Source organism: Orycteropus afer, unplaced genomic scaffold (assembly GCF_000298275.1).
Source record: "Orycteropus afer afer isolate SDZICR_OR568_19922 unplaced genomic scaffold, OryAfe1.0 scaffold00018, whole genome shotgun sequence".
In the NCBI taxonomy this organism is placed as follows: Eukaryota; Metazoa; Chordata; class Mammalia; order Tubulidentata; family Orycteropodidae; genus Orycteropus; species Orycteropus afer.
The window spans coordinates 923,067-945,383 of NW_006921605.1; the positions used below are offsets into that span (position 1 = coordinate 923,067).

At 54.8% G+C, this 22,317-nt stretch overlaps 2 protein-coding genes across 2 annotated transcripts; one reads left to right on the plus strand and one right to left on the minus strand.

Moving 5' to 3' along the window:
* Positions 1-1,601: 1,601 nt before the first annotated feature.
* On the plus strand, positions 1,602-5,607 carry LOC103213993 (cytochrome b-245 chaperone 1). Its single transcript, XM_007959790.1, has 6 exons — positions 1,602-1,686; positions 2,655-2,696; positions 3,074-3,147; positions 3,957-4,053; positions 4,941-5,085; positions 5,490-5,607. Exons 1-6 carry the CDS (start codon positions 1,602-1,604, stop codon positions 5,605-5,607), a joined length of 561 nt encoding a protein of 186 aa, XP_007957981.1.
* Positions 5,608-7,021: 1,414 nt separating this feature from the next.
* On the minus strand, positions 7,022-19,632 carry HEXD (hexosaminidase D). The gene is made up of 12 exons (XM_007959791.1): positions 19,549-19,632; positions 16,964-17,073; positions 14,398-14,485; positions 11,574-11,738; positions 10,220-10,403; positions 9,087-9,158; positions 8,524-8,719; positions 8,318-8,400; positions 8,017-8,095; positions 7,848-7,949; positions 7,635-7,724; positions 7,022-7,193 (listed from the first exon to the last, which is right to left on the minus strand). The coding sequence occupies exons 1-12, from the start codon at positions 19,630-19,632 to the stop codon at positions 7,022-7,024; spliced, it is 1,425 nt and encodes a 474-aa protein (XP_007957982.1).
* Positions 19,633-22,317: the final 2,685 nt, after the last annotated feature.

Consider the following 22,317-nt stretch of genomic DNA (forward strand, 5'->3'; position numbering starts at 1 on the left):
CCGCCCCTGCCTCTCCGGTCCGGAAGTAAGCGCAGCCCCCGCCCCCGCGAGTCCGGAAGTGAGCACCGCCCCCATCCCCAAGAGTCCGGAAGTAGGTGTCACTGCTGCCCTCCGTTCGCTCGCCGCGGGTCCGGGTCCCTTGGCCGTAGCGCGGGCGCGGACAGCCCCTCGGTAGGCGCCTTTGGCCCAGGCGGGCCTCCTGGGTTGCCGGGGAGGCAGGGCGGTGGGGGACGGGGCAGGGGTCTCTTTTCGGTGCTCCGGCCTTTCACACGCGGAAGTTTCGGGAGGACCCGACCCTTGGTGCGCCCTCTCGTGGCCCTGCCAGTCCGGAGCCCTCGTTCCGCACCGACGCCGCGGCAGGTGTGGCGGTTTGTTTGACATCCGGGAGGCGCTCGCAGACGGACCTTGGGCGGGAAGACCGAGTGCCCACTTCTGCCCCGCGGGCAGATGGCTGGAGCCGAGCTAGAGAGGACGGGGACCCCGGTGCCTACCCCAGGCTGTCGCCGCCTGCTTCGCGTCTCGAACGCGGCCGGAGCGTCTGGACTAGCAGTTGCATATTTTGTTTGTCTTACTCGACAAGCACGCCAACCCGAGTTATTATTTATTTTAGGTAGGAGTCAACAGAGGAGCCCTGCTGCTGCCGTGGTTAAAGCACTCGGCTGCCAACCAAAAGGTCGGCGGCTCGAACCCCGCTGGTAGGCGCCTCTTGTTCCGAACCTTTAGGCCCCGGGCTTCTTTGGCAGGTGTGTGACCTGCAAGGAGTCCTGACTCCAGTGAGTGAGAGTCCTGCTCTCGTGGAGCGCAGACTTGGGGGTGGCAGTTGGTGACGGAAAGGATGAGTCGTGTGACAAGACCAGGCCTGAGGGCTGGGGGGGTCCGTGTGGAGCGAGTCATATCCCCTAGGACAGGGGGCAGGGGTCAACCCTGCCCAGATCTAAGTTTCAGTAACAGGTGTTGACTTAGAATCCACTATTAACGGCAGAAATTTGATTGGACTTTGAGGAGACATACCTGGGAAGTTATGCACAGCTGGTCTCTGCAGGCAGGATTTTGAGTGGCTGGAGGGTCTGTCTGCGGGGCTGTTGCAGCCCTCGGGGAGCTCACTGTTGGTAGAAGCCTCCTTCCTTACTTCCGGGTCCTCTGCTGGATGCAGGCTGCTGTCTCAGCAGCTGCCCTCCGGGAAAGAGAAGGCTGGAATTTGCAGCCCCTGCCAGGCGTCTCAAACCCCGATGAGAGTCTGCGGAACATAACTTTTCTTTGAAAGCAAAACACAGACTCCTCTTTTCCTTTTGCTTTTTTTTCTCTTAGTAGAGGCCAGCACAGGGCTAACAAGGGGTTTGGGTACCTGGGGTGCTGGAAGTTTGGGGGCCACAGCGGCACTGATGTCCAAGAGATGGGGCTCTCCAGGAAGATAGGGGACGATGAACCAGCGCTGCCGTCGGGGAAAGTCAGTCTGGATGGTGAAGGCCAAGGGCCGGCCGGGTCTCGAGCCCCTGGGCCCTGGGCTGGCCAGCAGGCTCTGGAGAAGGAGGTGGGTCTTGTTTTTGGTCCGTGGGCTCCCGGGCCCCAGCTAGCTGTCTCTCTTCTCCCTCAGCTCCGGGATGTACATGCAGGTGGAGGTGCACACCGGCTCCTGCCTCCACCTGAAGAGGGCTCCGGGCATCAGGTCCTGGGCGCTGCTGGTCGGTAAGGGGTTTGCGTTTCCCCCCAGATAAGCCGTGACTTGACAAAGCGTGCCAGGGCGTCAGGTCTCCCTCCGCGCCACTGCTTCAGATCCCAGCGCTGGTCAGACGGGCGCCTGGCGGTGGTGCCTGGAGTTTGTTCTTTTCAGATTTTGTCTTCTATCTGTTTTGACAAATAACGTGCCCACTGTTGTGCCACCACTTAACACTTCCATTAGAACTTCCTCTGTTTCTCTGCAGTCAGGTCACAATGATTTCCCTTCAGGCTGCTCAGACACAACGGTCACAGGTGCTCTGATTCACGGCCCCCAGGTCCTTTTTGGTTCTGTCAGCTTTGATGACTGTGACTCAAGCTTTGCCCATGGGTAAATTCCAAGGGCTGGTGCTCAGAAACGGAATCAGCCATATTCGTTGCAGGCTTCTGTGGGTCAGACGTTGTGGGCACTGAGTACGTACGTAACAACACCAGGCAGGTTCCCAGGCCCGACTCCTGGACTCGTGCTTGTTCCCGGCCTGAGTGATGAGCTGGGGGAGTGTGGCTCTCACTCTCAGTCCCTTCTGGAGGTCCTTGAGGCTCCTGGCCCCACCCGTCCCCCAGGAGGACCCTGTTGGCTGGGTGGGAGGAGGCATGGGAGAGGTTAGCTGTGCTCTGTGTGTGTTCCTGTGCGTATTCCCCTGCGTGGTAAGCTGTGACTCCTTAGGGACAGTCTTGTCCTTGTCCCACACCACATGCTCTCAGGGTGAGCGGCAGCAGTCTCCTTTCTGTGGTTCCTGTGACCGAGCCTGCGTAGATGAGGGTCGGTGACAGCTTTGTGTGGTGGACCCCACGTCCATGGACAGAGGTTTTGGCTTCTCTCCTCAGCCCCTGCTGCTTGCCCCTCTGTGCCGTCCCCCAGCCATCCCTGGCCATAGGAAGGGCCTGGTCGCTGAGGCCACGCTCCAGGGCATGAGGACTGGCTGTTGTTTTTGCAGGAATACTGTCGATTGGCCTGGCTGCTGCCTACTACAGTGGAGGTAACTCCTCGCCCACAGGGCCCGGGATGGGAGAGGAGGGAACCCTTTCCTCTGCCGCCCTCTTCCTGACTCGGCTAACTCGCAGCTGCCTCCCCCAGCACAGCGTACATCCCCCGTAGTGTGAGATGCCCTGCTGTTCTCCCTCTCTGCCCAAGGGCCTGTAGGGGCCCCAGAGCTTGCCCATCCTCCTGCCGTTGTCCACCTTGCTGATGGTGCTGGGGACAGGGCCAAGAAGCATGGGGTGGGGGGCCCTGGGCCCACCAGATGCTGTCCCACCCCCACTGCCCAGGAAATGAGGCCTCCGTGTCTGGGCCAGGCTCCTGGCCTTGGCCGCCCAGTGCGGTCCCTCCCTGACCCGCCGTGTGTCTGCTCTGCAGATGGGCCAGGCTGGAAGCTCTTCTACGTCACGGGCTGCCTGTTCGTGGCGGTGCAGAACCTGGAGGACTGGGAGGTAAGGGCCAGGGTGGGCAGGGGCAACAAGGGACGTGGGGAAAGGAGGCATCTCTGGACCTGGCCGGACCCTGCTGCAGGGAATCTGAGCTCCCCACAGGTATAACACCTGCAAGCCCTTGTTCCAGTCTTGTGTCTGCTTGGTCTCACTGGCCTTGCGTGTGGCTGGTTGTGCCTCTTCCGTGTTGGGGGCCTTCTGGCAGCACCTTAGGGCTGTGACCATCGCATGCCGAGGACCCTTCCAAGCTGTTTCCTGTGATTGTCTCTACCGCTGGGTGCCACCTTCATGTGGCACAGAAGGGGGCGGGTGCCGTCCTTGGTGCCCTCACCCCTTGACCTTCACGAGTCCCTGAAGCCGCCCGGCCCCCAGTGCTGCTTTGGTGTTGGATCTCCGTGTCCTTGTTTCTGACCTTCACGGGTGTGCTCATCCTTCTCTGGATGGAAAGAGGAGCCTGTGGCAGCCTTGGCTGCCCCTCCCCCGGCACCAACAAGAGGGCCCGGGTTCCCGGACATGTGGCTCTTTTGAAGCAGCCCTGGGGCTTCAGGGGTCCAGGGCTCTGGTGGGGACCACACCCCCTAAGTGTTCACCGTCAGCTGCTGGGTTGCACTGGACCGCGGCTCCACCTCCACCTCCGTGGGCCGTAGCTGCTGGTGGGGTGGACGTCTGTCTGTAGGGGAGACCACGCAGGGTCCATGGAGGGGCAGTCAGTGCAGTTGGGGGACTCGGGCCTCCTACAAGGAGGCAGCCGGCTGGTGGTCAGCATGCAGAGAGCCCGCAGCTGGGCTGGTGCTCTTCGGTGGGTTTTCCAGGAAGCCGTCTTTGACAAGAGCACCGGGAAGGCTGTCCTGAAGACGCTGAGCCTGCACAGGAAGCTGCTGACTCTGTGCAGGGCAGGTCACGAACAAGGTGAGGCCTGGGCACCGGGCCGCGGGGCGCCTGGAGACGTGCCCGTGCGCGCGCACCGGCTTGTGGTGCTCTTGTGGCGGTGCGTTTGCTCCCCTCAGACCTGCTCCGGTGCCTGTGGCAAGGGCTGGACGGGCCCTTGGCCTTTGGCTGCAGCTGGAGAGTTGCTGACCCAGCCACACGGCAGCGGGGGATCCAGTAGACAAGGCCCCTGGGGACTACACCTGCAGTTCTCTAGTTCAGGGCTCGAGCTCAGTGAGCAGTACTCAGAGAAGGGCCAGCGGGCGCTTTAGAGTCATGGGGATCTAGTGAGGCTGGGCACGGCCCCTCCCACCGGTGAGCTGTGGAGCTGACCCCTCGAGACCTGGCCTGTAGGGGACCGGCCTTGAGGTCACCTGGAACGTGGCCACAGGCTGTGCGTGGCTCTGTGGGGTTCGTGATGGCCGCACAGGACCGCAGGGTTGTGGGGCAGCCCCAGGTACCTGAACAGGGGTCTCCCTGCCACTGCTGCTGACTCTTGTGGGTCACCCCTCGCTTCAGATCAGGAAAGCACTTCTCAGGAACTGGGGATGAGAGGGAAGCAAAGGGCTGGTGTGTGACCCTGCCCGTTAGGCTGAACACTCAGAGCGAACGAGTGTCTGTGGCGACCGGCCAACCCGTGGGGATCTTGGCTGTGGTAGCAGCCGGGGTGCAGAGACTCATCTGTTGGCTGCAGCATGCGCTGGGCCCTCACCGACAGGGTGGCCTGAAGTCGGCTTCCCTTGAAGTTCTGAGTGACCCGTGATGTCTAAGGTCATGGTGCCAGGCTTTTGCCCCGAGGGGAGTGGGCTCCATTGCACGTTGGCACAGAGTGGGCAGGTGTGGGGTCAGTGCTGACCTGTGCCCCACAGTGGTGGTCCTGCTGAGTGACATCCGAGACGTGAACGTGGAGGAGGAGAAGGTCCGCTACTTTGGGAAGGGCTACGTGGTAGTGCTGCGGTTTGCCACGGGCTTCTCACACCCCCTCACCCAGAGTGCGGCCATGGGCCAGCGGAGGTAAGTGGGCTGGGAGACGTCAGGCAGAGAGTGCGGGCGGGGAGGCAGGCGTCGGGGAGGCTGGAGCTGGGCAGAGGTGGTGCGACTCTCGACTCCCCAGGCCTTGCATCCACGCTGGGGGAGGGGAGGGGAGAGGGTCTGGGGTGTGGTGAGGGAGGGGGTGGGGCTGGGAGGTGTGCAAGGTGCCTGGGAAGCAGGCATCCTGGGGTCATGGGCTAGCATGTCGAGGTCACACGTCTCAGTGGAACGGGAGGCTTGGTGGTTGCATGTGTGCAACAGCAACTGGAGGCTCGGTGGGGTACCCCCTACCCCACCCCCAATTCAAGGCAGCCACATGGGACAGGAGGTGAAAGGCCACCTCCTGGCCTAAGGTAACGCGTTGCTTCTGTGTCGGCCCCACCCAGTGACGTGGAGGCCGTTGCCAGGCTCATCACCAGGTTTCTGGAGCTGCACCACCCGGAGAGTCCCGGGGACCCGTCTCAGAGCAGTGACAGTGACGCCGACATGAGGGGCCGAAGCTGATGGCCCGGGCCTGTCCCGTGCGGTGGCGTCCCCGGCGGCCGCATGGGGTGGTCCTGGTGTACCCCGCCCTGCACGCCGGCTTCTCCGCTCCAGCTGTTTGCTGCTGGCTTTTGTCCTGTTGCTCACAGGGACCTTGTCTCCGGACTCCCGCGGGTGGGACATCTGCACAGGGATGTGGGGTGGGGCTGCCCACCAGGCTGTCGAGAGGCCTGGGCTCAGCTCTCCTGATGAAATCAAAGTCTCACAACCTTGAAGCGGGGTGGTCGGCGGCAGGGCCTTGAGTGACTGCCCAGCTGCCCTGAGCAGCCCCGGGTCAGGGGCTGGAGCTCTGCAGCCGGTGAGCAGCCAGGCAGGCATCTGGATGGGGTGCGGCGCTGGCTGAGCCAGATCTCCGGTGGACGTGGACACTGCAGTGCAGCCTGCCCTACCACACAGCACACCCTTTTGGGCTGGACCCTGGCCTCCCTGTGAGGCGCCTGCCGAGACGGACCTGCTGCTGCTGGGGCCGATGCCGTCGGGGCAGGGCAGCAGAGCCCCCAGCTGGTGCCATCGGCACCCTGAGCCACAGCACTGCAGGACTGTGGCGGGCCCGTGAGTCATGGCACAGCCTTCCACGCCACCCTGAGCTGCTTGGTGAGGAGAGTGGTCTGCGTTTGAAATTTAAGGGGACTGGAAACCAGGAGCTGAGACGTGAAAACGCAGATTTCCAGGTTGTCTTAAACAGCAGAGGGGTCTGGGGGTTGGGCCAAGCTTCTGCTCAGCTGCCTCTCCATGGGGCATGGGTTCTGGGGCTGAGAGTCCTCTCCTTGAGCCCAGGGGTCCCCCAGATGCCCCCCTTTATTACTGGGTGACATGTCTGCCCTGGCTCAGAGCTGGGGCCTCCTGCTCCTGGTGTTGGTGCCACAAGGCCCTGACCGAGGTGCAGTGCCACCTCAGTTCTTTGGAATGGGTGGCTTTGAAATTTTCTTCTAAAAAGCGTAAAATTCTGTGACCAGTCTGGTGCGTCATCCTGCGGCTGGAAGACACCCCACAATAGGGGAGGGAGGTGCTCCCCCGTGTCCCCTTGCCACAGGAGAGGATGCACATTTCTGGGCTCCTGATGGGAAAGGGTTTCTCGCTGCCATAGGGGAGCCATCTGAAGGCCTGGACTGAAAGCCAAGCGTAAAACCGGGGGGTCATAAGACAGTTCTCAAACATGCATTCACGTGATTTCTACCTTCCACCTTTTTTATTCCAAGAATTCCAAAAGAGCCACGGCGTATGGCTCTGGATGGGCCTGGCCGAGCCGCCCAGCGGCTCCACAGGCGCACGGCCCGATACGCTGCTGGGTGCGGGGTCGGCTTCAGCCACGTGCCTCTGTGCCCCCAGATCAGGCCACAAGAGTGGAGGGCCCCTCGGGTGCTCAAAGGCTCTGCTAGGCCGTGGGGCTGGCGGTGGCCTCGGCGAGGTCCTGGGCCAGGTCCTGCAGCCTCTGTAGGCTGGGGCGCACGTTCTCCTCCAGCCACTCCTCCACGGCGTCGGGGTAGAAGACGCGCTGCAGGGCGGCCTCCAGCTCAGGCACGAGGGCTCCCCACCGGGCCAGGAGGCTGCGACGACACGCAGCCGTGAGCTCGCGGCCTCTGCAGCTGCCTGACACCTCGCGCAGCGCTGGCAGGAACACTGGGAGTCTCAGCCCAGTCTCGGCTGCCCCTGCCCATGCTGCGCGGTGGAAGTGTCTGGCCGCCAGGCAGCCTCATCCTCTGACTCTTAACGCCAGAAGGGCACCTAAGCTACGGCACCCCCACTCGGTGTGGAGGGTGTCCGTTCACCTGGGGGATCCAGCTGACCGGCCGACACCTGTTCTAGTTCACTGCAGTGCCAGTGGGAGGGCAGGGCGGTGCCTGAAGGAACCATGCCCTGCGAGGCCAGTCTGAGGGAGCCACGCCCTATGAGGTCGGTACCCTCAGGAGCCACTCCCCATGAGGGGTGCTGCCTGCGGGAACCACGCTTCCTGAGGGCAGTGGGGCTGCGCCCACAGAAGCCGTTACCTGAGCACGTCGGGCTGCATGTGTTGCACCATGACGGGGTGGACGACCTTCCGCCTGCGGTGGTAGGGGCTGAACCAGCCTGTCACGTACCTGGGCAAACCACACACATGCCCACTGGGCCTGGTACCCACCTAGGTGACCCAGAAGGCACCGGGGAAGCAATGTGGAGGTGCTGCTCCACCTGAGCAGGTGGTGGGGATGGCGGTGGCTCACCTGTTCCCATCCAGCAGGGCCTCCACGGAGCTTCGCAGGTGGAGGCTGACTTGTGTGACAAGGGCGAGGATGTCGCTGCCAGGGAAGCAGCCGGTGCCCTCCCTGCGAGAGAGGGGGTGAGAACGGTGGTCCGAGGGAGGGGTTGCGGTTTGTGGAGTGAGGGGAGTACCTGGTAAAGTCGGTTGTGTCCAGGCTTGCGACCCCGAGGCAGCTCTCCACCCTGTCCTTCACCTCTTGGCTGAAGCCTCCTGCAGCCAACAGACCTTATGGAAGGGCTTCGCCACAGCCCCATGGCCCGGATAACCTGGGCCCTTTGTGGTGGGACTGGCACCCAGGTGGACAGGGCTGAGCCGCCCACGTGCTCCTAGGGGCATGTTTTGCTCCAGCTCCCCAAGGAGAGGACCACAGCCCAGACGAGTGAGGGGCCGTTGGCTCGTGTCTGCTCACATCTCGTATTGTAGGGGCCGTACCACGTAGCAATGACTGCAGACAGATGGCCAGCGACGGGATCCCAACAGGCAGCAGCTCGCACAGCACCGCAAAGTGGTCATACCTGCGGCCCAAAGAGGGCTCAGCCTGACACAGGGACCCCCACCCTGTTCCAGGTCTCAGGAGGACCTCTCTGCCCTCCAAACCCAGAATCCCCTCTGCATGTCCTATGGGGTGAGGCTCCAACCTCTGCCAGCCAGTCAGCACAATGCCTTGCAGCAGTCCGGCTGGTCCAGCCTGCGCCACCCACAGCCACTGCAGGTGGTTCCGGAGGTGGTGCTCAATGGGGGTCAGCGCTTGGTGTGGCCCGGTGGCGCCCTTGAATGCACTTGCAGCCCACAGCCGGGGAAAACCACACTTCTGGAACTTTTCCATAAGGACGACTGAGGGGAGAAAACGAGGTGTAACAGTCTGGGAGCCCCTGCTAACACATCCATCCATACACAGGTGGACAGCCACAGGGTCTAGCTCCAAGGGGTGGGGCCTCCTTTAGAGGGAGTTCTTGCAGTGTGAAAACCATCCCATTTACATCCTCCTGAGAATGTGAGGAGGGAAGGCCTGGGGGACAACTGGGCAGCAAGATCTGGCCAAGGGGTCCGTCCTCAGGGAGGCCAGGGTGCAGGGGCAAAGCAGGGAGCAGACTGCACCACGTCCTTTGATGACCATCCACATTGTGTCCAGATCAGCCAAGCCCTTGCGGTACCCCGGCCAGCACCAGCAGTGCAGCCGCCATGTGGTTGCTGTACTGACCCTTGCCGTGGATGTCTAGGTCAGCCCCGTAGTCCCAGAGCACTGGCTCCACCAGCTGTGGTAAACCCGACTCTGTAGGAACACGGAGGCCATGTTGTCCCAGGGCCCAGGAGACTATACCGTCCACATGGATCCCACTTCCTGACAACACTGTGCTGCTCTGGGCGATAACCCGCTTGCACAAACTGAGGCCTGCTTTTGAAACGACTCCCCTCAACTTAAAAAAAAAAAAAAAAAACCCACTGAGATAAGGCAAACAGAAGTAAGGGAAAAAAAAAGGGATTCGAATGAGAAAAAAAAAAAAAAAAAAACCCACTGCTGCTGGATTCCAACTCATTAGTAACACTACAAGGCAGAACAGAACCGCGCCTTTCTCCCACTGAGTGGCTGGTGGGTTTGAACTGCCGAGGAAGCCAGTCAAGTGCTTGTCTACTGCACCCCCAGGGTTCTTCCACAGCCTGGAGGTCCGACCCAGATGGCACTGTCTAGGGGACAGGTCCACGAGGGTGAAGACATGCTGTGTCTTGGTGCCCACTGCAGAGGCTGCACGAGCAAGTCGCTGGTTTCATTTTAATTAGCTCTGAACAACTGCCGGTGGACAGCTAGGACAGCAGCACTTTAGGGTCTCGCCTGGTGGGTGGGCAGTGCCCAGGTGGGCTGCTGGAGGACTTTGGGTGCCAGGCCTGAAACAGTGCCCCTCACATGGACTGTGTTCACTGGGGCAGGTGTTGGAGCACCAACGTGGGTCCTGGCGGGGGTGCCCAGCTGAGTGCAGGCCCGGGGATGGAGATGGGCTGCTTGCCCCGCCACCTGGTTCATCTGCCTGAGGCTGTGTCAGCCAGAGCAAGCACCGGACACCCTGTGCCCTCAGCCCTTCTCCCCAAGCCCTCCTGCCTGTTCTCAGGGCTCACCTGTGCTGGCACTAGACACTAGAAACAGCTTTTGTGGGCATGGTCTTAAACCCGGTAATGCCTGTACAGGGACGTCTGGAAAGCAGCAGGGTCTGCCAGGGATGCCTAGAGCTGAGAGCTTCCGGAAAGTTTACTTGTTCTCCCTGGAAGCATGAGGTCTAGCAGCTGAGCTCGGCTCCGTTCGCCCTCCCCTGCCCTGGCTCGGCCCGCTTTGGGTCCAACCTTGGAGAAGGTCCTCAGGCATGTCTCGTAGCATGTCGTCCCACACCAGGGGTGTCGTGGTGGGCTGGTGGGCGAGCACGTGGCCGGCCACGGCCGTCATGTGGGACAGGCAGAGTTTGGCTTTGCTGTTCTGCTCCTGCTGCAGCCACTGTCTTGAGGCCTCCCCCTCCCCAAGGTAGTAGACCTGGAGGGAGGAACAGCAACTGAGAGACCCCCCCCCAGCGGTGGCGGTCGGGCCTCGGAAGCTCACTCCACCAGTGGCCTGCCGTGGGGCGTGGACCTCAGCTTCCCCTCGGGACTGCCCGTGGATGTTCACAGGCAAAACATGGCAACGGCTCAACTGTCCACCAACAGGTGACAGGACAGACAGAATGTGGTGTATCCACACAATGGACTGTCTGTCATTCTGCCAAGAGAAGCCACGTGGATGAGCCTGATGTGAAGGCCACATACGGAATGAACCCTACACAAGAGACAACAGGCAAACATGTGGGCAGCAAGCAGACAGGAACTCCAGGCAGTGGGTGGGTGGCACCAGTGACGGCTGACAGAGCGGTTTTTGTTGGGGTGACGAGAGGGCTCTGGAACCAGACAGAGGCTATGGATGCAAACACCAGGACCATTCTAACTGCCACTGAGTGGTGTACTTTAAAACAGTTACGATGGCTCACTGTACGTCACGTGTATTTCACCATATACAAAACAGATTTCCTTGGAAGAGAAGGTCTGTCTGGGGCTAACGTGTCAGCACTGTCCCTGCACAGGCCCTGTCACCACTCCCCAGCCCTGGTCTCGGCTGGTGTGACCTTCCCCAGACCTGTCTGTAATAGGAGTTGAGCTGGTGATGCAGAGGAGTCAGAGGTGGGCTGCCCCCTGGGGTGGGGATGCATCTTGGGTGCCCCTGAAACCACTTTTCCCAGCCAGGGCTTCAAGGGTAAAGTACCATCTCCACCCTGCCACCACCCCCACTGTACCTTGTTCAGCTGGAAGGATGCAACGGACTCAAACCCACATCCACTGGCAGGTCCCACATGCCTGAATGTGCCATCACTGAGGACTGGCTGTGCCAAGGGGCCCGGGACAGCCCATCCCAAGAGGGGCCTCTGGGGCCTGCTTTTCCCAGAACCTGCCCGGCCCCCTCCACCCCGGAGACAGCAATTAGAACGAATATTGATGCCTGGGCTCCCTAAATGGGGCCATCTCCTTGGCAAAGGCAAACCTGTCTTTATCTCTGGTAGCTGGGCGGCTTGGCCCGGGAAAAGGCCCACTGAGGTAGACAATGTTGCAGAGGGTGGGGAGAGCACCCCCTGTGAGCCGAGAGGAGGAAGTGCAGGATGAGGGGAGAGGGACCCACCTCATCACAGCCAATGTGCAGCCACCGGGTTCCGCCATGCAGCTCCATGACCTGGTCGACCATGGCTGTGACCAGCGCCAGCGATTCTGCCTTGTGGGGGTTCAGGGTGTTGGGGAAGAGTGCCACTTCCCGGAGATGAGAGAATGCATCATGCTTTAGCACGAACTGTGGAGAGAGCAGTCAGAGGAGGGAGACGGAGAGGGCCAGACGCCTTCGCCCATTCCTCCATCCCCAGATGACAAGCCCTTAACAAGGTCAAGGCCGAGAAGCCCGTCTCAGCTCCTGGCTCTGCCTCCACATGAGGCAGGGTGAGTCTTTGATCCACTCTGCTCCTGGCCTATACAACCTGTGTTGTTCGTTCCTCCCAGCTGCAGCCCAGCTGAGCACTGAGGCACCAAGTCCATCAGTACCCTCCAGAACTTGCTCCTAGCAGGGTTCTGAGTAATGTCATTGGCCTGTCAGTGACCCTCCTTCACCTTCCAATCCTGTCGTGAATGAATTCCTTTCTGTGGCCTTTTGCTGTAGTTCTTCAGATAAACAGCTTGAGAGACCTTCCCGTAAGCCCTAGTTTTCTACACTAGAGGGTCTGTTACTTTAGTACAGGTTGACTGACATTTGCTGGGTAAGCTGCAAACAACTTGGTTTGACACTTTTTGTCTGGTCCTGGGCTGCAGCCTGCTCTGTGATTGGTATGCATCTTGCAGGGACTGGCTGATAGATTATGCCAACGAAGTGACTATGGCCTACTATGCAAATGAAGTATCTGTGGCCTACCAACAGGGTCAGTTAATGGCTCAGCTGGGAAGGAGCATCGTGCCTTGAAATTGACAAGGAATTTGTGTATATAAGCAGTCAGCCCCATAGGAGTTTTTCAGACAGAAAGAAGCAGGAAGGGATGTAACAAGAAGCACCAAAAGGGAGAAAGATGAGAGAAGAGGGAAAGAGCTGGGAGAGAGAGACAAAGCAGGGGACGTCCTAGAAGAGCTGGGAGAGAGAGACATCCTAGAAGAGCTGTAACAGTGAAAACAATGACATGCCCAGAAGGGGCCCAGTGGCAGAGCCAGTGCTGACAGACAGCAGGGGTGAGAAGAGACCTGTCTCGGGGCTGAGGGGAGGACTGCGCAGCCAAGAGCAGCTGAGGGCGCCATCCTGCACGGAAGGGGGAGCCTGCCTACATGCTTCTTGGGCCTGATCCCAAGTTGTATCTTGTTCGTTAATGAGTCACTTAACTGGAAGTACTGTCTGTTGGGTTGTGTGACTGTTGCAATGTATTATTGAACCCTGAAGAGAGGGAGAAAGTGCCAGGGGAGGGATGGCTGGTGTCAGAAATGGTGAAACGGTTGCAGGTGGAGGTCTGTCTGATCCCCCCCTTGATCAAGGCTGATCTTGAGTTGCACTGTCCCACCTGAAGTTAGACAGGTTCAGACAAGGCTCCTGTCAGTACTGCCACCATTTTACACATCCTAACTGGGCCAAGTGACAAGGCTGTGGGAACACAGGTTCTGTCATACTCAGAATTACAGGCTGGGCAGACTGGGCTACAGTGGTGTCTTTTCCCCAAAACAACTTAAAAACTGGACACATTCTGCCAGCGCAATGGCACAGCCCCACTGGGGTGAGTGGTAACCCCACAGAAATCTGCTGGGGGGCCTGCAAGTGAGAGTGCTCCAGAGCGCTACTCACACTCCTCCCTCACACCCATGGCTGACAGAGGACACGCACATGTGGGGAGGCCTGAGAAGGCCAGCAGAGCCTCCAACCTGACTGACTCCGAGTGCCCTGACCCACACAGGCCAGGGGCAGAGGCTGGAGGCCTGTCAGGCATGAGGTGCTGAGCACAACCTTGGCCAGTCTTGGCTGACCACTAACTATGAAGACAGAAGGCTGACCCTTAGGAAGCTGGGCTACCAGACAAAACTAAGAATGAAGAGCAGAGACGTGAGTGGCCACAGACTGAAGAGGAGACAGATGACACAGATCAAATTCAGGCAACTCACTAACCAACAGTCCAGCACCACAAGGTGGCTGACACAGGTGCCAAGGCAAACAGTGGTGGTCCTCCACGAATGCTGGCATGGTTACACTGGGCACAACACCACTCACGTGACATCCACAAGGAGACCATTGTGGCAGCAAACACAAGTGCGGCTGCAGACGTGGCTGCCAAGGGCAGAGTGAGGAGCTCCTCAGTGCCCTGGCTGTGGTGGTTGTCACGCCAATCACGTGTGTAAAAATGCACAGAACCAGACGACAAAACAGCCCATTTGACTATATGCTCACTAAACAAGACAATAAGAGATGCCTAGAGAACAAAAACAAACAGTCCCACACAATGGACATCCCAGGCACCATCCCTGACAGTGTCAGACCAACCCCACAGATGCTAAAAGAATGGAGTCTGGAAACATAGTGTCAATAAGAAATGAGAAGACACAGAGTTGTGGTGAGAAAGGGAACTACGTCAAGGTACACAGGCCGCAGCCGAAGATCAGACAGGGAAATACAGAAGATGGAAAATGCCTTTTCTTGATACTGCATTTTATGTCACACGATATGTTGTGAACAATTAAAAAGAAAATACCCCGGCCCCAGCCCATCCCTGCCCCTCACAGGCCAGCGGAACCCCACTGTCCCCTCCCTGCCTGTCCCTCTGCTCTCTGACCTGCCTGTCCCTCTGCTCTCTGACCTGCAGCTCCGTGCTGTTCCAAGCTGCTCCCTGCCAGCCCAGCCCTGGGGATGCCTGGGCCCCATCAGACCCTGTCAGCCCTACCCTGTAGCCCTGAGCTGGCCAGACTGAGTACAGGAACATCCCTCCCCCACTTACCTCCATGTGCCCAAACGTCTGCACCAAGGGGATCACCTCCAGCTCATTCTGTCTAGCCAGGTACAGGATCTCTCTGATCTCTGAGGGGCTGAGAGACACAAAGGAGCCCTGGTGGTGCAGCGGTTAAGCACTTGGCTGCTAACCAAAGGGTCGGCAGTTAGAAGCCACCAGCTGCTCCACGTGAGAAAGATGATGCAATCTGCTTCCATGAAGACTGACAGCCTAGGAAACCCAGTGGGGCAGTTCCACTCTGTCCTCTAGGGGCGCTGTGAGTTGGAATCAGCTTGACATCAGCCAGGTATGTGTTTTTGGTTTGGAGAGACAAAAGTTACCCAAAGGAATTCCCACCAATGTCCCCAGCACAGCTCTGTTCACACTTCCCCAGGCCAACATACTCCTTCCCAAGGGCCTTCCCAGGGGCCGTGAAGCTACTTCCACAGAGGTCAAGCGGACACTAAAGGTCCCAGGAAGGGCAACCATGCTAGAATTTGGAAAAGCAGTTCTCTGCCTTGTCCTCTGGCAACTTGGTTTTTGACTGACTATTCTAACCCAAACTATACTAGTCATCTGTATTTCATAGAAACTGGGCTAGACAAGGCATCAGATTCTAGAGCAGGGTGGCACACCCGGCCCAGGTACAAATCCAGCCCAGTTGATTGCTATTCACTCACCACAGTGGTTTTCACATTTTAACATGGTTAGAAAAAAAGGCTATGAAATTCTAACTGCAGTGTCTACAAATCAAGTTTTATTGGCTTCAGGCCTGCCCTGTAATTTACGAATCTGCCTTAGTGCCACAAGGGCAGACAGAATGGTTGCAACAGAGGCTGAACGGTCCATGCAGCCTGTAGTATTTACTACTTGGCGCTTCACAGGAAGTCTGCTGACCCTTTTCTGGGAGAGAGTGGAGAGTAGGGCTGAAACTGCAGACCTGTGTGCTACTTTGAAGATTCTACTGAGTGATGTAACCCTTGGGAGAGGTGCATCCCCATCTGCAAGGGGTTGTGGAAATCCCCCCTCCTCCACCCTCAGGGAGGAGCTCTGGTGGCATAGTGCCTAAGGCACCTGACTGCTAACCAGAAGGCTGGTGGTTCAAACCTACCACCCACTCCTTGGAAGGAAGGTTGGGCAATCTACTTCCGTAGAGATACCGCCTTGGAAACCCATGGAGGGATCGCCATGAGTCAGAGACGACTCAATGGCACATAACACCACCACCACCACCAGCCTCAGGGACACTGTGGGAAGATGCCATGGACATGCCCCTGCCCCCTCCAGGCCAAACTGCTTGTTCACGTGGCCCCGGCTCCATCCTGGGAGGGCCCACTGCCCCGCCCACTGCCTGATTTTTCACAAGGTCTCTCGAGTTATTTATGAATTCATCACAACTTAAAACATGATTGCTAGTTTCTGTGTTGGAAGCATCTTGTGAGCTAAGTAGTTCTAGTAATTTCTTATTCATTGTATGAATTCTGGGAGCTCTGGTAGCATAGTGCCTAAGGCACTTGACTGCTAACCAGAAGGCTGGTGGTTCAAACCCACCAGCCACTCCTCGGAAGGAAGATGGGGCAATCTACTTCCGTAGTGATACTGCCTCAGAAACCCAAGGAGGGGTCGCTATGAGTCAGGTCCGACTTGACGGCACATGATAACAACAACAAGTATGAATTCTATCTTCACCTTGAATATATCAAGTTTCAAAGGGACCCGAGTACCTTCTTCACTTTAAAGAAACACACGTTCATGACAGAGAAATGGAGCAGTGTAAAGAAAGTGAGGCCCCCGCTCATCGCGGCACAGCGGCTGAGACCGCTCTGCACCGTCTCCTCTCCCACCTGCACGTACGTGGCTGGGTGCACTCCGAAGAGCTGCAGTGCAGAGCCACTCTGTCCCCGGAACAGCTCCACCACTGCACAGTCCCACCACAAGCAGGTTTGTGTCTTCTCTCAATCCTTCACCAAGTAGGTACCAACAATGGCATCTCACTGTTGTTCCAGCCTCTGTGATAACTGATGGGTTGAACCCCCTCTCATGCTTACTGGCCATTCCCACTTCTTCTCTGAGGGGCTGCCAGGTAAGCTTCTTGGCCCATTTTCCTTCTGAGCTATTGGTTACTGATTTACGTGGAGACCCAAAAAGTTACAGCACTGCTGTCACAGTACTTCTGATCCTGCTGATGCTGATCCTCTCCCCCTCTGTCACTTTCCCTGCTGAAGAGCCTGACTGTGGCCAAAAGGGCAGCACCCCTGCCCCCATCATCACTCCCAGAGCATGCTCAGTGAAGGTCCCATCCACAGGGAAAGACTGGGAGACCCCTCAATGGGAGTCCCAGCTGTTCCTGTGGTATGGTCATCACGGATGCTGATTTTTCTTTTCTAAATGTTTCCAAATTTCTATCACTGAACATGTTTTATTTTTATGAAAAAAGAAATGTATTTGAAAAGACAGAAAAGCAATGTTCCCGGCATTGCTGACTTCTGGCTGTCTTACACAGGGCTCCAGGTTGCCGCCCCGCCCATACCCTGAAGCCCACTGCCTTCTCTGAAGGTGTTTATCATGGAGATACCTGTATGCATGCTGGGCCCTGAGCAGCTTGAGGTGGCCCTCGTAGGGAAACATGTCTTCATACTCAACGAGAAGGGCGTTGGCACCCAGGGCGCGGAACAGAGGAAAAATCTGGGGAGAAGACCAGAGGATGTTAGGAAGCAGGGGCCACGTGAATGCAGTGGTGCAGTGAGTGTGTGCACAGTGGAGACATCTTCCTGCTCAGCTCTTATTGCACAGTGTTGCAGGAAGGACACCGAACAGTATAAAGATGAGACCTGCCAGGGACACCACCCCACCAGTCAATCCTCTGGTCTGTCTCCCGTCTTTCTGTCTCCATAAATGTGGGTGTGGACATTTTGGAGAGCTTCTTCAGTCTTCTCTGGTTATCTGAAGCTTGTTCTTTAGTGAGTTCTCAGTTCTTGGAGGTTATAATAGCTGGCCTGTGGGTTTTATACTTAAGGCCAACGTGATTGGATATCAACTTCTGGATTCCCTTTTATTTTTCACTATTTTAAATAATTTACTCTCTTATCATCTGTCATGCAATATTGCTGTCAAAATGTCGATGACAACCTTTCTTTCCCTTGTAAATGACTTAGGCTTTCTCCTGGACGCCTAACAGACTTTTTGTTTTTCATTTTTCATTGTCTAAGTCTGATATGTTTAGCAGAGAATGTGATGATGCATATTATTCTAGATAAAATCTCCCAGGTTTATGACATGTCCTTTCAATATTCAGATTCAAATATTCTCTTATTTCAGAGAAGTCTTTCTCAGGTTTTTTTCACACAGCTCTGTCATGCTTGCTCTGGCTCTCTTCTTTAAGGACCACTGCCCCCATGAAACTGTGCAGCTTTGACCACCAAGAGGGAGAGTCAATCCCCGACCCTTTGATCTGGGCTGACCTTGGGACTTGCTTTATCGGTAGGAAGTGGTAGAGTGACCCAGCATGAGTTGAGAGGCCCTAGTTCTTCAGACCTAAACATGTTCTGCAGCTTGTGCCCTTCCTCTCTTGCAACACTACCCTGGGGCCACCATGCTGAAAGGAAGCTGGCTGCCAGACACGCAGTAAGGCCATCTTGGACCATCAGGCATTTCTGGCCACAGAGCCTCCAACCACGTGAGGGAGCCAGGTCAGAGCAGCCACAGAAACAGGAAGAAGTATCTTAACACTCTTAAGTTTGGGATGGTCTGCCATACAGCAACAGAGAACTAAAATAAGGACTCCAGTTATACTTAAGCTGGGCTTTCTTTGCCAGTCTTCAAAAGCTATCAATTTGTCACAATGCTTTTTTCTTTTTTTTCCATGTCTTCATTTTTTTCCCCCTCCTTTTAGTTATTTGCTTCCCAATATTGGACCTTCTTCAGTTTTGTACTTCTTATACTTTAGTCTTCATTTCTGAAATTTTTATCTTTTTATTTATAAAAAAAAAAATTTTGTTTCTGAGTTCCATCAGCACTATTTTCATACCCTCCTGCTGTTATCACATTTCTGAGATTTTTTTACTTCCTTTTTGTGCTGTTTTTCACAGCTATTTTTCCTAATGTTTCTTATCTTGTTTTGAAATATAGTACCATTTCATCTGCCCTGTAGTCCCATGTTCCTGGTGCACCTTCCTGTGACAATGCTACTTATATCATTATCCTTTTTTTTTCTTATAATCTCTTTGCATGGAGTTTAACTACAATCCTTTTCTGTTGCCATTTTAAAATGAGATGCATTTTCTTTTCTTTCTAAGAACATGCTCTTATATTTGGGATAGAGATGGGGCAGTCCTAGGACTCCATTCTCTATTGTTACCAGGAAATATCAGAAATCATAGACTCTATGTCTATAGCAGTTTTTCCTATTGGCCCCCTAGAGCTTTTCCTGCAGTAGCTCACATTTCTCTCTCCTTATTCTTAGTGTTCTTGCCCAACTTAATGTGGATTCTCTTCCCAAAATTTTGTGCTCACTGTGGGGCTTGTCCTCTGAAAGGGAGTTTCTATCAGGGACTTTTAAGAGCTTTGAGGCCTCGGGCCTACGCAGCACCCTTTGTTGGGTCTTTCTGCACTCACCCTCCATTACAGCCTGTGAATCTTTCCCCAGTTTTTCAAACTATTTTTTTATAAATAAAAAGATAAAAACTTCAGAAATGAAGACTAAAGTACAAGAAGCACAAAACTGAATAGGCACTAAGGAAGGTCCGGCATTGGGAAGCGCTGGTTTTCCTAGCTATCTTCTATGTCTTGTGATCTCTGCACTTTCTCTCTCTTCCACCACCTGTTGCCCAGCTGTTAATCACACTTTAACTGCGTGTAGTGTGGCACCACCCACTTGCATTCATGGGGACTCCCTGGCACCTGGCTTTGTTGAAAATGTTGTGGGTTTCTTTCTGTTTTTTTTTTTTTTTTATTTTTATTTTTCCTTTGCTACCCTGGTTGCTGTTTTTGTGAAGGGATTTAGGGACATCAAAAATCTGTGTGCCTGCTACCACCTTGCCCCAACCCAGATCTCCATGGCTGTATTCTATGTATGGGATTCTTCAAAACATCCTCACAACTTTGCAGTCTGAACCCGAGGCAAGAAGTGATTCTCTAGAGGTGAAATGAATCCTTCCTTACCTCCGAGAGGTACGAGATCTTTGGTGGTGCTCCTTTAAGGTCCAAATGAACTATCCGCATGCTGAACAGTGAAGGGCCTGACATGTCCCTCTTCTCTGTAAACTCCTATACCAAAGACCTCTTGTCTGGGCGCTTCCTCCTAGAGGGGAAACTGAAAGTCATGAATAGGGGCAGCAGCTTCTCCTTTTTGCTCTTCCCCTTACACTTTCTGTTTTAGTTCTGATATTAGCCAGTTTCATTTTATTAACTAGGAGGAAACTTGTTTTCCTAAAATGATAATGAACTGAGAAATCTCTTTCCACATACAAACATAGTAACCTCTGCCATTTAGTTATGATTTGCCCCTAAAATAAACAGCAGAATTTCCTTCTAAGATGGCTATAATCTATAATAACATAAATGGCCACAAACTAATTTCCTATTTCAAATAGCTTCTTAAAGAATCTGTATTCCACCAGTGAAAACTGTTAGACACAGCCCTGAGCACTTTGCATCAGGCCCCCAACAGGAATTTTCTGCAGAACATTGACCCTCAATTTTATTTTCATTTGGGTAGCATCAAAATTAATCTGTATTTCTAGAACTCAAGCCAACTTGGCTATAAGGCAGGAAAAAAAAAAAAAAAAGGCACAATTTGCTTTTAGGTCAGAGAAAACTGCCTAGGATTTAAAATCAGACAATAAAAATTTAAAAAATGAACACACCACAAGTATATCAAAGCTGACAAAAGTTTACATTAAATCAAAGAGAATGTCTTTATGATGATGGAGCAGCTGGGAAACAGCAAAATCTTATTTTCTTCTGTTTATTATAAAAGCAGAAAGCATTAGATCGGAAAAGGAAAAAAATCCCTGTCAATCTGCCATCGATTCAGCTCAATAATTCAAACTACTCATTCTGTGTGAGGAAGTGCAGATGGCCTTAAGGACATGTAACAGAGTACAGCAGCACACCCAGACCCAGCGCCGTGTCGCGCATCCTGACACACGTGTTACATCACAGGGTTTTCGTGGCTGTAATCTTTAGGGAAGCTCATTACCAGGCCTTTTTCCTTTGGTGCCATTGGGGGGTTCACACTGCCAACCTTCAGGTTAGGGGTCGAGCACAGCTATCTGTGTCACCCAGGGACTTACAGTGCTGTTGTTGTGTGCTGTCGACGCCAACTCGGCAACCCTCTAAGACAGAGCAGAAATGCCCCATAGGGTTTTCCAGGCTTAAATCTTTTTTTTTTAAGTTAATTTGGGTGAAAGTTTACAGAGGAAATTCATTTTCCATCCAGCAGTTCAGACACATTTTGTTTCACAATGACTGCAGTCCCCACAGTGTAACAGCTCTCTTCTCACTTCCTCCCTGTAGTTACCTCTTCTGTGTCCCTCCTTCCCAGGCCTTCCTGCCCCCACTCCAGCTGTCTCCCTGTGCAAACACTGCCTTTCTCTTCTCCCATGACTGACTGATTGCCCTAAGGAGTGTATCGACCAAATGCCTGTCTTTTGTTTGGCTGGAAGCCACAGGAGTGAGTTCAGGTCCAGACCTGAAGGGTAACTGGGGGCCATAGTCTCAGGAGTCCTACCTGGCTCTATCAGACCAGCAAACCTGGTCTTTTTTTAAGTGATTCTGAGTTTTGTTCTACATTGTTCTTCCACTCTATCTAGGATCTCCTGCACTGATCCCTTTCCAAGTGGCTAACAGTGGTAGCCGGGCACTATCTAGTTTTTCTGGCCTCACGGTCATATGGGCTGAGGATCACATGGTCCATTGGTCCCCCAGTCCCCTGGACTAACTGTTTCCATGGGTCTTTGGTTTTCTTCATTCTTCTTTGTTCTGGTTGGGAGAGACCCATTGTTGCATCTAGATTGCCGCCTGCAAGCTTTTAAGACCTCCCAGTCACTACTCACAAGGTGGGATGTAAAACAATGTTTTTGTACGGTATGTTATGCTAAGTGAGCTTGACGTCTCCTGCGACCATGGTCCCAAGCCCACAGGTCCAACTACTCACGCCCTCAGAGTGGTTGGCTGTGGCCAAGAAGTAATCATAATTTTGCCCCTCATTAGCTCTATTACATATTTGGACATTCTTACAGCACATACAGATAAGCACATAGAAACATCGTCTGCCAACCTTATATATGGTCATGGGTAGGTTCTCTTTTGCCTAGACATACCTGATCATTCAGCCTGTCTACCCACCTATTTATCCGTAGATCAATGTTTGTTATCACTGACAATGCAGTGATATGTAATTGTGATTGTGTATGCAAAAGGGTTTATCTTTGTTGTCTACACCTCTTGTGTACATCTCTGTGTCTTCCTCCTTCTAGGCTGAAATCTAAATGAGAGCAGAACGTCAGGTTTTTCCCACAGAGCAGCTGGTGGGTTTGAACCGCTGATCTTGCAGTTAGCAGCTGAACACTGAAACATGCTGACATTCTGATTTTTAATAAGGAATTGTATACGAGCAATCTGAACTACATGATTCACAAGGCAACCAACACCTCCGTTAACAGGTGAGGGGTGGAAAGGTGTTCTGAAAAGCTACCGAGAAACAGGGGTGCTTTCACAACTTCACAGCTTTAAATCTTACAACCGAAAGCTCGTTTCCAAGAGACAGATTTACAAGGAACAGTTTTGAGCTGGAAAATATGCAGAGGTGTGGTGTGCACCCCACTGCTCCTCTCACATTCAGAGAGAAAGTCCTGGATCGGTTCCCTGCCTCTGAGGTCAAAGGAGAACACACACAGCTCACCTGCAAAAGACACTCAGAACTGTTTT

What these genes read in the sequence shown, in the direction of transcription:
- LOC103213993 (XM_007959790.1), top strand. Translation starts at nt 1,602, where the DNA reads ATGTACATGCAGGTGGAGGTGCACACCGGCTCCTGCCTCCACCTGAAG. An exon ending in TGCTGCCTACTACAGTGGAG is followed by an intron (nt 2,697 to 3,073) that starts GTAACTCCTCGC and finishes TCTGCTCTGCAG; the next exon opens with ATGGGCCAGGCTGGAAGCTC. An exon ending in AGAACCTGGAGGACTGGGAG is followed by an intron (nt 3,148 to 3,956) that starts GTAAGGGCCAGG and finishes TGGGTTTTCCAG; the next exon opens with GAAGCCGTCTTTGACAAGAG.
- HEXD (XM_007959791.1), bottom strand. Translation starts at nt 19,632, where the DNA reads ATGTCAGGCCCTTCACTGTTCAGCATGCGGATAGTTCATTTGGACCTT. An exon ending in TGCACATTGGCTGTGATGAG is followed by an intron (nt 10,404 to 11,573) that starts GTGGGTCCCTCT and finishes TCCTCCCTCCAG; the next exon opens with GTCTACTACCTTGGGGAGGG. An exon ending in GTGCTGACTGGCTGGCAGAG is followed by an intron (nt 8,401 to 8,523) that starts GTTGGAGCCTCA and finishes TTTGGGCCGCAG; the next exon opens with GTATGACCACTTTGCGGTGC.